The sequence below is a fragment of the Protopterus annectens genome, chromosome 3.part1, assembly GCF_019279795.1.
Source record: "Protopterus annectens isolate FY-2018-M chromosome 3.part1, PAN1.0, whole genome shotgun sequence".
NCBI classification, from domain to species: domain Eukaryota; kingdom Metazoa; phylum Chordata; order Ceratodontiformes; family Protopteridae; genus Protopterus; species Protopterus annectens.
The window spans coordinates 1912947277-1912959729 of NC_056732.1; the positions used below are offsets into that span (position 1 = coordinate 1912947277).

At 36.5% G+C, this 12453-nt stretch overlaps 1 protein-coding gene across 4 annotated transcripts in view; it reads right to left on the bottom strand.

Annotated features, from left to right (window-relative positions):
• The window catches only part of LOC122798823 (ubiquitin carboxyl-terminal hydrolase 2-like), a 1648319-nt gene that overhangs the window by 895709 nt on the left and 740157 nt on the right, over positions 1-12453 (bottom strand). For all 4 annotated transcript variants that reach the window (XM_044067950.1, XM_044067948.1, XM_044067949.1 and 1 more), the window contains one exon: positions 7575-7670. In XM_044067950.1, coding sequence (XP_043923885.1) covers positions 7575-7670 — 96 coding nt within the window. The remainder of the gene's footprint in view (positions 1-7574; positions 7671-12453) is intronic.

A 12453-nucleotide genomic window follows, 5' to 3' on the forward strand; every position in this document is an offset into this window, starting at 1 on the left:
TAATATACAAATATTAAGCATGTTTTTTTTTAAATGTTAAGTAAAAACATGTCCACCAATGTAACATTTTTGTATTTGTTTCAGTATCTCTCTCTCTCACTGATGTATTACATTTTTATACTCAAACAACTCCTAAAAGCTTTACTTAGTTTCTTTTGAAATATTCTTTTTTATCTTATGAAACTCCTTATGTTTCATTTTAACTGCAGACCACTTTTTTGTTTTTACAGTTTTTTTTATCTTATTACAGCCTCACTTACCCATTCCTTGTGTTTTGTTATTAGATCTAAATCATTCACATATGTCATACATACTGGTAACATAACATTTCTTTCCATCTCACATCCTGCCTCCCTCACTTCGTAAGCACATACTTACTGGGTGTCTCAGTTTTATTCCCCTCTTAATACTTATTTTTCTTCCCATTTATCCATCCTAACTTGCACCCATGAATTTTCATAACATTTCTTTATTATTTTAATATTTTCTCCTATGCCATATGCCTCTAAAATCTGCTACATTACTTAATGACTCACTTTATCAAATGCTTAAGCTATATCATGTGCTATAAGTCTTTCTACTTTATTTTCTTTCAGTATCATCTCTACTACTTTTTCACTATAACTAACATTTCTTTCACCTTTCTTAGTGGAATACTCTCTCCACTATGTCACTCCATCTTGCCTCTTCTCCTTCCATTGGCTCTGCCTGATTCATCAACTCCATCAGCACTTGTCTCCAGTTCTCTCCTTCCTTCCAGCTCTGCTATACTCTACTCCAGCTTGGAATTCCTGCAACAAGAGCAGCAGTGGTTCAGTGCCACCTAGCAGCTCCAGACAGTGCTTCATTTCATCTCCTCCTAAGAGTAGGGGTTGCTTTATTTATATAGATACAGTACTTACACATTATTCGCATTTTTATTTATATATTTTTGCAACCCCATATCCATCATTTTACAATTTCCTCATCAGTCATACAACACAGATTTTGTACATAACTCTTCAATTCTCATTTCCTTAATTTTCATCTATGTCCCCAATGTTTTTTCCACGACCATTTTCTTATTTCTGCAAATACATCTTCATCCTTTGTGTTTCTGTAATACAATACTCCTTTACACCTTCTTTTATAATTTATCCAGACTGTAACAAACATTTTATCCCATTTATCAATTCCTTTCATCCTTCCTTGTTCATATTTACCATACAATGTCATTTACATAATCATTTCCTTAAAACCTTCCAAACTATATACAATTTTAAACTGTTCCCAAAAAGATTTACTCATTTTACATTCTAAAAAATGTGTTTTGCAGTTTCCTCTACATTGCAATCATAGCACACTCTTTCTATTACTTTATATTTCCCTTAACAACTTGTTTAACAAAATTCTCCACAATACATTCTCAGCTTCATAAAAAACTTCAAACCTTTTCCTTCTCTTCTTTATTACATTTCTTATATGACCTGCTAAATCACTCCCTGGATATACAAGAAAACAATCTTGCACAATTTTTTTCATACCAGTCATTCCTTTTCTCATTGCATTCTTATACCTTATTTACATATTGTTTTCTTTCTGTAGTCTCGTTTCCATCACTTCTTTCCCTTCGTACTTGTTGCAAGTCACTTCATGCTTCTCATATCATCCCAACATTTTATTTTCCCAATTTTTGACACTACTAATAACCCAAAACAGATGCACTGATGGTAAAAAAATATAAATGTTCAGACCTAACCCCCATTTTCTTTGTTAATGTGATATTATTCATCTTTTAATAGGATTCGGTCTTGACCCTCATATAAAACTGAAAATATCTCTAAAAATTCCTTTTCTGTTTTTTTCCTGGAAACATACACACTCCCCAAACATTAGCAAGTTTCTCCAACATGTATGTATTTAACATATACACCTTTTAATAGTACGATAAATTAAAACTTTCCCACCATGCAAGTAGTTTTTTTTATTTCTTCCAGTTTAACTTTCCACCAGTTCAGTATGTTTTCATATTCCCCAAACTTAACCACTAATATTTTATATTTCCTTCCAATTATAATAAATTTCATTCATCTCATTTCACCAAACCCCTTACTTTTTGCTTTATTTAATCTTAAACCCATTTTAATAACACTTTCATTCATCCATTCTCTATTTTTTACAATAACCAAATCATCTGCAAAAGATAGACATACTGATATCTTAATTTCCTTAGATTTCTTCCAACATACTTCATCCATTTCTGACATAAATGTTTGAATAATTGCATTCATTGCTAGAACATAAACACACATACTTAACAGACACCAAAGCTTAACTTCTCGTCTTACCCTAATCTCTTTCCCGATATATCTATTTACCATTACTTTCATCCATGAATTTTTATAACACGTTTTTACAACTTCCACAATTTATTTCACTTAAATCCATATACTTACAAAATTCCCCACACCATCTCATGACGTATCTTACAAGTGACATCTCTACACGCATAAAATAAAATGAGGTAAGATTGGTCAAGATCACACTTATTATGTCCTTTACTATTATTAACATTTCCTTTATTTCTTGCCCTTTTATACCAAACACACTATTTCCTATTACCTCAGTCAATATTTTCTGCATCCTTTTTTGTATTATTCTCATTGATATTTTATAATTAGCATTTCCTAAAGTTATAGGTATCCAATTTCTTACATCCTTCCTTCAATATTTTCCATATATATTTTATCCCCCTACTACATATTTCTTCTTGCACTATCCCTCTATCTAACCATTCATTTAATACTTTACAAAAACACATTTTCTTCCTTCTCCGTTTGCTTGTAAAACTCATAACTTGGTCTGTCTAATCCCGTTGCTGACTACTTTCTCCCTTATTTTACTACTTCTTACATTTCTGCCATCATAATCTCCTTTTCCAGTTCTGGTTTAGCACCTTCAGATATTTTTAATAGATCACTCCTGTTTTTCAATGTCTTCCTTTTCACACATTCCTACCTACAAATCTTTCCACTAATTCCATTATTTATTTTTGTTTACATCTTCTACCAGCCTCTTCATCAAATAAAGCATCCATTCTTCCTTTTTTATTCTCTATGATTTTCATAAAAGTAATATCTTCTGTTTCTCTCCATTTAAGAAAACATATTTTTAATTTTCTCTTTGCTTTTGTCATACAAGTTTCTCTCTCTGTCTTGTTTCCTTTTTTAGTCATTTTTATGTAAAATACTTCCATTATTTCTCTCTAATACTTTTAATTTGCATTATTCTGTTTTCCACCATTTAAAAAATATTTCTTATACTTTTATTTAAACACTGCCCACCATGCAGACCAATGTTCATAAAATTCCCTCATATGCTCTTCCCATAACTTCTCACTCTTCAGCTTCTTTTTTTTTTTGTATTACTAATTTCACCAGTTAACTTTTTATTCCTTTTCCTTCTTTTATTATCTTTTTATTTTCAACTGTTCTTGTCCACACACCTCTTCTTCTTTCGGCCTTTCCCGGTTAGGGGTCGCCACAGTGGAACTCCAGTCCGCTAATGATTGGCAGTAGATTTTTACAGATGCCAAGGTGCCAGCACGACGCCCAAACTTCAACGAAGGCACGCCCATTTAGGCACGTCTTTTGAACGCCACCCAACTGCAGGGAGGACATGCAGACTCCACACAGAAGGCGCTCCAGCCGATAATCGAATGGGAGAACCTCTTACTGCGAGGTGACAATGCTACCGCTGCACCACCGTAGCTTCTATCAAAAAATCAACACATCTCACACTTCCTTCTGTTTCTTCCATTCCATTAGAACATATTATACAATCTATCTCCATTTTAAATATCCCAGTTTTGATAAGTCCATTGTCTTAGTCCTCTACATTTTATAACTTCTTTCAGTACATTCACATTTTGTGTTACTCTCCTATTCTCCCTCCTTAAATTAAGAGTCAGTAGTCTCCGATCATACTAAGCATATTAACCAAAATTTAGGACCTCAAAAATATTCTTCCTGTCATATTTGTAATTTATGCATACACAAATAATCTTGCACATCATTCTCCTTTTCTTACATCATACATCAACATCCTACCTGGTTTTAGTATTGTAACATCTGATATTTTAATTTCATAATTTCTTATCAAATTCCCTATACCTAAATATTCTTCATTTCTTACAGACCATATAATCTTGTTTCCAGACAAGGCCTCAGTTCTATCCATTTTTTAAACCATCTTGCATCTAATAAACATATAACGTCTGTGTTCACCTTAATACTGTTCACATTAGAATGTAGAATGTTTACATCATCCTTTTCCTTTTTTTTCTTTTTGCTTTTTTCCAACTTGTGCTTTTGTTTTCCTTTTCTGTACCCTTCCTCCTATTGACTTTTCATTGTTTTATTTCTGCTATTCTCCTGTCAAAATCCCCCTCCTCTCTTTCCGTACTTCACAGTAGTTCACACTTATTCTCCTCCTGAATTGTCACATCTTTTTCTTAACATCTGACTACATTTCTTCTGAATTTATTACATGTTCTTCTATAGTTTCTTCCACAAAAGTATCTCATCTCCTTTGCAACTATTTTCAATATTTTCTTCAGCTATTCCTTTGTCATGTTGTAATGATACAATGTGATGATATGAGTAAGTGCTACCATGGCCAGCTGGAGTTTTGTAAAGAATGATATATCCTTTGAATATCAAACTAATTTATACAAGATGCTTGTGTTACAAATGTATTAGAACTGTATGCCATTTGTATATCAAACTGATTTGTACAGATGCGTGTGCTGAAAATGCATTGGTGAGGTTTGCTTGTGTTAAAAATGTATGAACAGTGCACCCTGCTGGAATGAAAACAAATGTACATGTACTAATGCAACTGAGTTAAATGTATATGTTTTAATGGAGGACAATGGGACAGCAAAGGTTAACTTTAAGAAAAATAAGGGAAATGTAAATAAGCTGTTAAACCATTAAAATGGTACCCCACAGTGTTGAATAGGGCCGGAGATATTGGGTCTGTGAAACAGCCTTTGTTCATTAGCTCGGTGAAAAGAGAGGAGGCCCCAGGCACTGTTACAAACATTTGGATGTGTATCGTGGCTGTCTGTGCTAAATTCTTGTCTCAGCTTCAAAGGGGAATACTGTGAGAACCTAGAGTCAGGTCACCAGATGAGGTCATTCTGCCAGCTCTCTTGGAAATTATATTTTAGATATTAAAAAAAAGAAACCTCAAGAGTATTGAGTATTCTGTTTGGGAAGCCTGACTGGAAAGACCACCTCACACAGCATATTGCCTTGCAGTAGTAAAGACCTTAACAAGGGAACAGTAAATTATTCTAGATTTAGTAAGGAATATAGTGAAGCTTAGTTCAGAGAGTGTTTTTCTTTATTAGTATAAATCTGTCCATCAATATTAATTTCAATATTGTCTGTGATTTGAACTCTGTGGTTTATTGTACATATATATTTAGTATTTTCATGCTCTTTTATATTTATTATGAAATATATTTAAACTTGTATTGTAGTTTGCCCTTGTAGAAAGTACTTAACCTTTGACAGTACTTATATTTATTTAGTGACACTGTATGGGCCACTCCAGAAGGTCTAGCCATCTTGGTGAACTACTACCAATTGTATTAGTATTACACAGTATAATTGGACACCCTTTGTTAAGGGCCTTGAAGTAGCTAATTGGGGAGAGTGGCGGTGATAACTGCCTTACAGCCTGGGGGGGGGGGGGCGGCATAGCTAGCAAACCTGTGCCAGTCTTTCCCATGTGTGTGTGTGTGTGTGTGTGTGTGTGTGTGTGTGTGTGTGTGTGTGTGTGTGTGTGTGTGTCAGCTACTTGGGGCAGGGACATGAAGCACTGGGTTTACAGACAGGGTGCTGGAGGACTTGGCTTAGACACTCATCTGAGGACCTAACCCTACAGCTGTACCAGTGGGGAGTCTTATTAGGGACCTGGAGGGAGACATAGACAGAGACATCCAGACCCCAGACTGAGTGCGTTCTCTGTATGCTCTTAAGGGAAACTGTACTTGATGCAGAGAGGTCTGCATCTGGAAATACTGAATGTATCCATTTGTATTCCAAGTGCACGTCCTTCTCCAGTGTCAGTGGTGAGGATTGAGGATCCTTGATTACCGGCATATATTTGTGGCTATCATATAATGGTAGCAGTAGTGGTCACAATTTTTAGTTGTATGCCTGCGTTTTCCACATTGTCTATATCTTCTTTTGTTTATCTCCACAAAAAAGGTCTTTGGCTGGCCCTTGTATCTCACAGTCTTCTCTTTTCATTCAGATTTATTACATTTTGAAGATGCTCCATCCTTCCTTCTATCACACTTAATGTTACTAACACTTTCTACCCTGAGTCCATACATTTCTTTTATCAAATACTTTTTTAATATCAAGTACTTAATCACAAACATACAAAAAGACTTACGTTCAACAATACCAGTATCAGCTGTTCTGAATTATGTATGCATTTTCTTTTTAAGATGCAGTCCATAACTAAAAAAAATAATATAGTCCTTTCATGGCAGTCTCATGTCTTCTTCCAACTTCAGACATGACTTTTTTTAATTACCCAAAAGTTCCAAAAATCAGTTCACAGAAGTCTTCAGCATCCAAATGTATTTATGTTCTTATGTCTTTTAGACTAAATCCTAAAGGCAAAATTATTATCCAGATCATATTGATTTAAACAAAAGTCAGTCTCTGTTTACGTTTGTACTAGAGGCTTCTTAGTTATGAGTTGCTCACTTACAGTCTAGTCTGTTGCTACATACATATTTCTGTTGTCACAGCTGCTTGTCTTCCCAACTTTCAGCATCAACATAAGATTTTTTTTTTCATATCCTTTGCTGATGTGTGCTTTTACAACTAGTTACTCTACTAGCCAAACATACACCAGTGATTTCTGCTCCTTTATCTCCAACATCCACTGTTTTGCCTTTTGAAACTATAATTTCTTCTGCTTCTATAACACAAACTGCTAGTTCACTTCAGCTTGCTTTCTGCTCCATCAAATTCAGTTAATAGTGTGCTGGTAAACTACCTCCTTCTAACTCTGTTACAATAATTTCCTCAGTTCTAATAATTTCAGAACACACACACTACGGAACCTATCATGGCATCCTCTCCCTTGGATTTCTCATAATCAATTCAGCAGCAGTCCTCTATCCCCACCTAGTGGTTGTGATGAAACAAAAGCAAGATGAAAGAGTAGGTTCTCTGGTGTCTGACCAAATTTCCTTTTGTCAAAAGGAATATTACCTGCAGGTCTTTCTGAAAAATAGGTCGTTGGCCTAGTGGGGCTACAAAAACCTGGTCAGCAATGCATAAATAAACATAAAATAAACACATAAATTAACTACGTTTTCAACTCTGAAATTATACTAGAGCCATACAGTAAACTGTACTGAAATGCCAACAACTGCTTACACCAAAGTCATCCTGAGAACAATCTAATACCTTTTTTTATCTGTTTTTTAAACTTGATTTTTTCCCATGTATACTGTTCTCATCTAAATTTCTGGTTTATAGTAAAATAAAGTTTTTGTTTACCATTGTTGTTGCAGTCTTCTTACAACACTTATTACAGTAGACTTCATTTTGTCCATCTAATGTAGTGGAATTCCAAAACTCTTCAAGGGAGTCTGTCTTTGTAATAAAAAAGAAAAATAAATGTATTTATTTATTTACTTGTAATGTTTTAACAAGAAAAACTATTAAACCAAATATCACGTATTCAACTAATGCCAACATGTACTCCACAGTGCATAATAAAACAGTTACATAAATGCAATGGAAATTCAAGAGGCACGGGTACAGATACAAAGTTAATTTGATGACACTGCATAATTACAAAAAGGTCACAAAGTGGGCTTTATTTTTAATGGTTCAGTCTAGTCACATATATAACAAACATTACCCATTTAGGGCATATATCCCTGCGAAATTATCCAACTGAAACTGTTTATACTTTGCTTTAACCCAATTATTAACTACAATACACTCTAACGGGAATGGTATAGAAGGACAGGTGATATTCTGGGAGGGTTTAAGTATTTGGCCATACTTCTGATTCATGACAGCTGAGTGCTAATCACATGAAAAAACACCCCTGTTGTGACACACATTCCTTAACTAACAAACTGCATCAAGATAGTGTAAAAAAATGTCATTGCTGTTAATGGAAATGAGCAACATATATAGCATCAATATTAATGTATTTATGCAGTTTTTACTTTATTTACATGTGTTAACTAGAAAGATGGGCTGGTCCCAGACAGTTTTCATGCCATGGCTTAGGCTATAGGCACAACAACAACATAACATGATAATACATATAAAGAATGAGTACAGAGGTCAAGTAACACACAAGTACAAAGGTTAGCCATCATATAAGATTGTACGCAGTTCATTACTGTCATTGTTTTTGCAATGTATATAGTTTACTGCAGAAACAGCTGGTCTATTTTTTAGTAATGGACACACACATACCTTGATAAGTCAACAATAGGGTTTTCTGACACAGACAGAGGAGAAATATTCGGCATACCATCAGTTCAAGCCATTGTAATAGTAATGGTATTAAACAGCAGTGTATGCAGAGTCATGCCTTTTTATTTAGTTAGGAGAATCCACTTATAAGCTCATGTTTCTGGCATATGTGGACAGATGGCGCAGTGGTGTAGCGGTTAGCATTGTCACCTCACAGCAAGAGGTTCTCTGGATCGATTCTCGGCTGGGGTTCCTTCTGTGTGTAGTCTGCATGCCCTCCCTGCGTTCATGTGGATTTTCTCTGGGTGCTCCGATTTCCTCCCACGTTACAAAGACATGCGTCTGGAGTGTTTCTCCCCGGGCCTCCAGTGAAAATTGGTTCTTTCCAAGTCAGACTTTCCTGGTAAACAAATGTTAAATAAATAAATGTGTTGCAAATCCCCTATAGAAAAACAGAGTGTAAGGGAGGATTCTCAAAACTGATATACAGAAAACATTACTTTGCACAGCGGCACTGCAGTTAGCATTTCTGCCTCTCAGTGTTCATGACTTTCATGTGTCCAGGTGACAATTCACTAGGTGATTTGGTTTATTTCCACATCCCAAAATGTGCTGTAGATGTAGTGGTGTTACTCCAAATTGCTCACAAGTGGATGTGATATGTGTGTGTGTGTGTGTGTGTGTGTGTGTGTGTGTGTGTGTGTGTGTGTGTGTCTGTCTGTCTACATCCTGTGATGGTATGGTATCCCATTCTGGATTAGTTCCTGACTGGTGCCTAGGGAGACCTAGGATAGGCTCAATGTGATCCTAAACTGAGCTGAGGGGGTAATTACAGAATGAATGACTAAATGAAATATATTATATGCGAGCATTATATAAAAGATATTATAGTTCTGCAGTGAGACCTTAAATCACATGCTAAACTCTATAGGCTAGTCAATTCTGAAACACATCCCGCTGAATGATGCTGTCCTTCATTTCAGTCACACTTTTCTCCCCATCCTTGACATCCTGGCACCTCTGAGAAAAGTAAGAATCAAAACAACACACACCTCCTGCCTCTCAAAAGATACACTCTTATGAAAAAAAAGAGAACACCTGGAAGCAATGAAATAAAACTAAATCACCTTCTCTTCTCCAGACCTATAAATGACTATGTAATCTGGCTAAAAACACATCAATACAGATAAGAAAAAATTCTACTCCAATGCCCAACTCACCCATAAGTCTAACCCCAAAAAATTCTGACACTCTATTAATACGAATCTGCACACAGGCAACCCTTCTACCTCCAACACCTGCCCCGACACCCCCCCCCCAAAAACTGCTACTCTTCTAAATTCATACCTCATTGCGTCTATTCACAAACTCACCCACAATGGTCAGAACAATAAACATACACCTCCCACTCCACATTTCACCAATACTCCCTCTTTCACACTCAACCCCATCCTGACATCTTACATCAAATCTCTCCTACTTAAGCTGAAACCATGCTACCCCTCTTCTGACAACCCCCTCCCCTTTCTTAAACTAGCCGCTTACTCAACAGCCTATCCCATCTCTATCCTGATCAATAGATCTATTCAAGAATCCACTGTCCCAGATACAAGGAAATCATTCTTTATCCCTCCACTACACAAAGGAGGCAACAGCAATGAACCATCCAACTACAGACCAGTTGCTATCTTCTCTCCGCTATCTAAACTCCTTGAAAAATCCATTCATAGACAGCTTATTAAGTACCTTCTAGATAATAACCTCCTAACCCCTATGCAGCATGGCTTCAGACAGCATCTTAGTATAGTTACTGTCCTACTGTCCTTTGCTCAAACCATTAACAAAACCATGGACAAAAATTTACTGGTTTCTTGCCTCCTTCTTGACCTTTCTCAAGCATTCGATACCGTATCACACTCCAAACTTCTCGATAAACTATCACAATTCAACTTATCTCCCTCTACTATTAAATGGTTCACTAGTTATCTCACTAATAGACAACAATCAGTAAGATGGCAGGCTACCTGCTCCCCTTACTTGCCAATCCAAACTGGGGCGCTGCAAGGCTTGATTCTTGGCCCTCTACTCTAATATTTTTACAAATCAATGGCATACTTCCTGTACAGCATCCTCCCTGACACAATATGCGAACGATTCTACCCTTATTACCTGTTCTGACAATTTCTCTAATCTCCTGTCTACTACTCAACATAGGTTCCTATCTGTAGAAAATAGGCTACCAACAAATAACTAACCCCCCCCCCCCAAAAAAAGCTACTACTCTTTTTTTTCCAAAAATCCTCTCTAACCTCAAAACAACCTTCACCATTTCTTTTCTCGACAATACCATCATACAACCTGACCGACATACTAAACTTCTTGGTGTTATTATCAATGACCAATTAAAATTTGACCAATCAAAAACTCGGCCTACTCCAGAGACATAAATAATACCTAGCCCCTGACTCCGCAGAAACTAGCTCAGGCCTTCCTCCTCTTTCTCTGTCTACTTTATGCCTCCCCCATATTTTCACATCAACAATCTACCCTTTTGGCTAAACTATGTCAATCATACTATAGTGTTGCAAGATTTGCTAGTAACCTACAAATCTCATCACTGCCATGCACTAAAACAACTCCAGTGGCTTGACTTCCCCCCAGCACCTGCTTCACTTCCAGCTGCAAATAATTCATACTCTGCTCTTAAAACCCCTTTCCTATCCTGCTCTGTTCTCACTAATATCACATTATACCCCTCCCATAACTCTCTGCAGCTCTGACAAGCTTCTTCTGGATACCTATAAACCAAAAAAAAACATTGGTAAACTTCTTTACAAATATAGTATTTCCCATGTATGGAACAAACTCCCCCTTAACATCCAAATCATTTCTAACAGAAATCTCTTTAAATCCGAACTTAAAACGTTTCTCCTAAATGCCAACACCTCTCACTGCAATGATCCCACTTAAATCCCACCTTATCACCTCTCACATTTTTAACATCCACCTATTGCAAGTGTTCTATCTCATTTGCATCTCTTTCACTTTCTGTTGATTAAAAAAAAAAAATTCTAACTTTTGTACTACATGTTATGCATTGTAATGTTTATGTAAACATCATTCTCAGGCCTTTTGTAAAATTTTAATGTTCTCATTTCATAGGTAGGTACTAGGCTATTGGCCCTAGGGCCTATATAAGCCTAGCCAAAAAGGTACCCTGGCTTTCACCACCCAAGAAAATTATTTTCCTGTGCCACTGTCGAGCAGAGCCACAGAAGTGATCCCCGGGGTGAATTTCCTATTTCCCATCCAATCATCAAGATTTTTCTTGAAGAGTGCTAATGATGAGGTGCTTTGTTTGATACAGATAGGTAGTTTGTTCCAGAGTATGGGAAGTCTCTGGGACAGGAATCTATCCCTCCAGCATGTTCTGTTTATTGTGGTGACAAGGTTTAGGTCATTAGAGCATGTAGCTTGGAGGGATTGGGATTTCTTTAAGTGGAGCATGTCCATTAGCTCTGGGTTTGACATAGCTTTGTATGTTAGGCAGAGATCGCCTCTGAGTAGGCGATATGTGACGGAGTAAAGCTGGAGTTTTTTTTTAGACGGTCTGCGTAGGGCATATGTTTGAGACCAGTAATCCTCTTTGTGAGGTATTTGTGCGGCCTTTCCAGTTGTACATGTCTCGTGAGGTACATACCAAAAGAGGCACTGTACTCTATAATAGGTGTGAGTGAAGAGTAGAGGGGAATAATGACCTCTTTTTTCCTGGATAAGAAACCTTTTGTGATGAGGTGTGCCACACAGAAGGATTTCCTGACTACTGTGGCAATGTGATTATCAAAGGAGAGACTACTGTCCACCTGTGTCCCAAGGTCTCTAATCACACTTTCGGTGTTAAGTAGACTACCACCTATGTGGTAGTTCATGGGTACAGAGT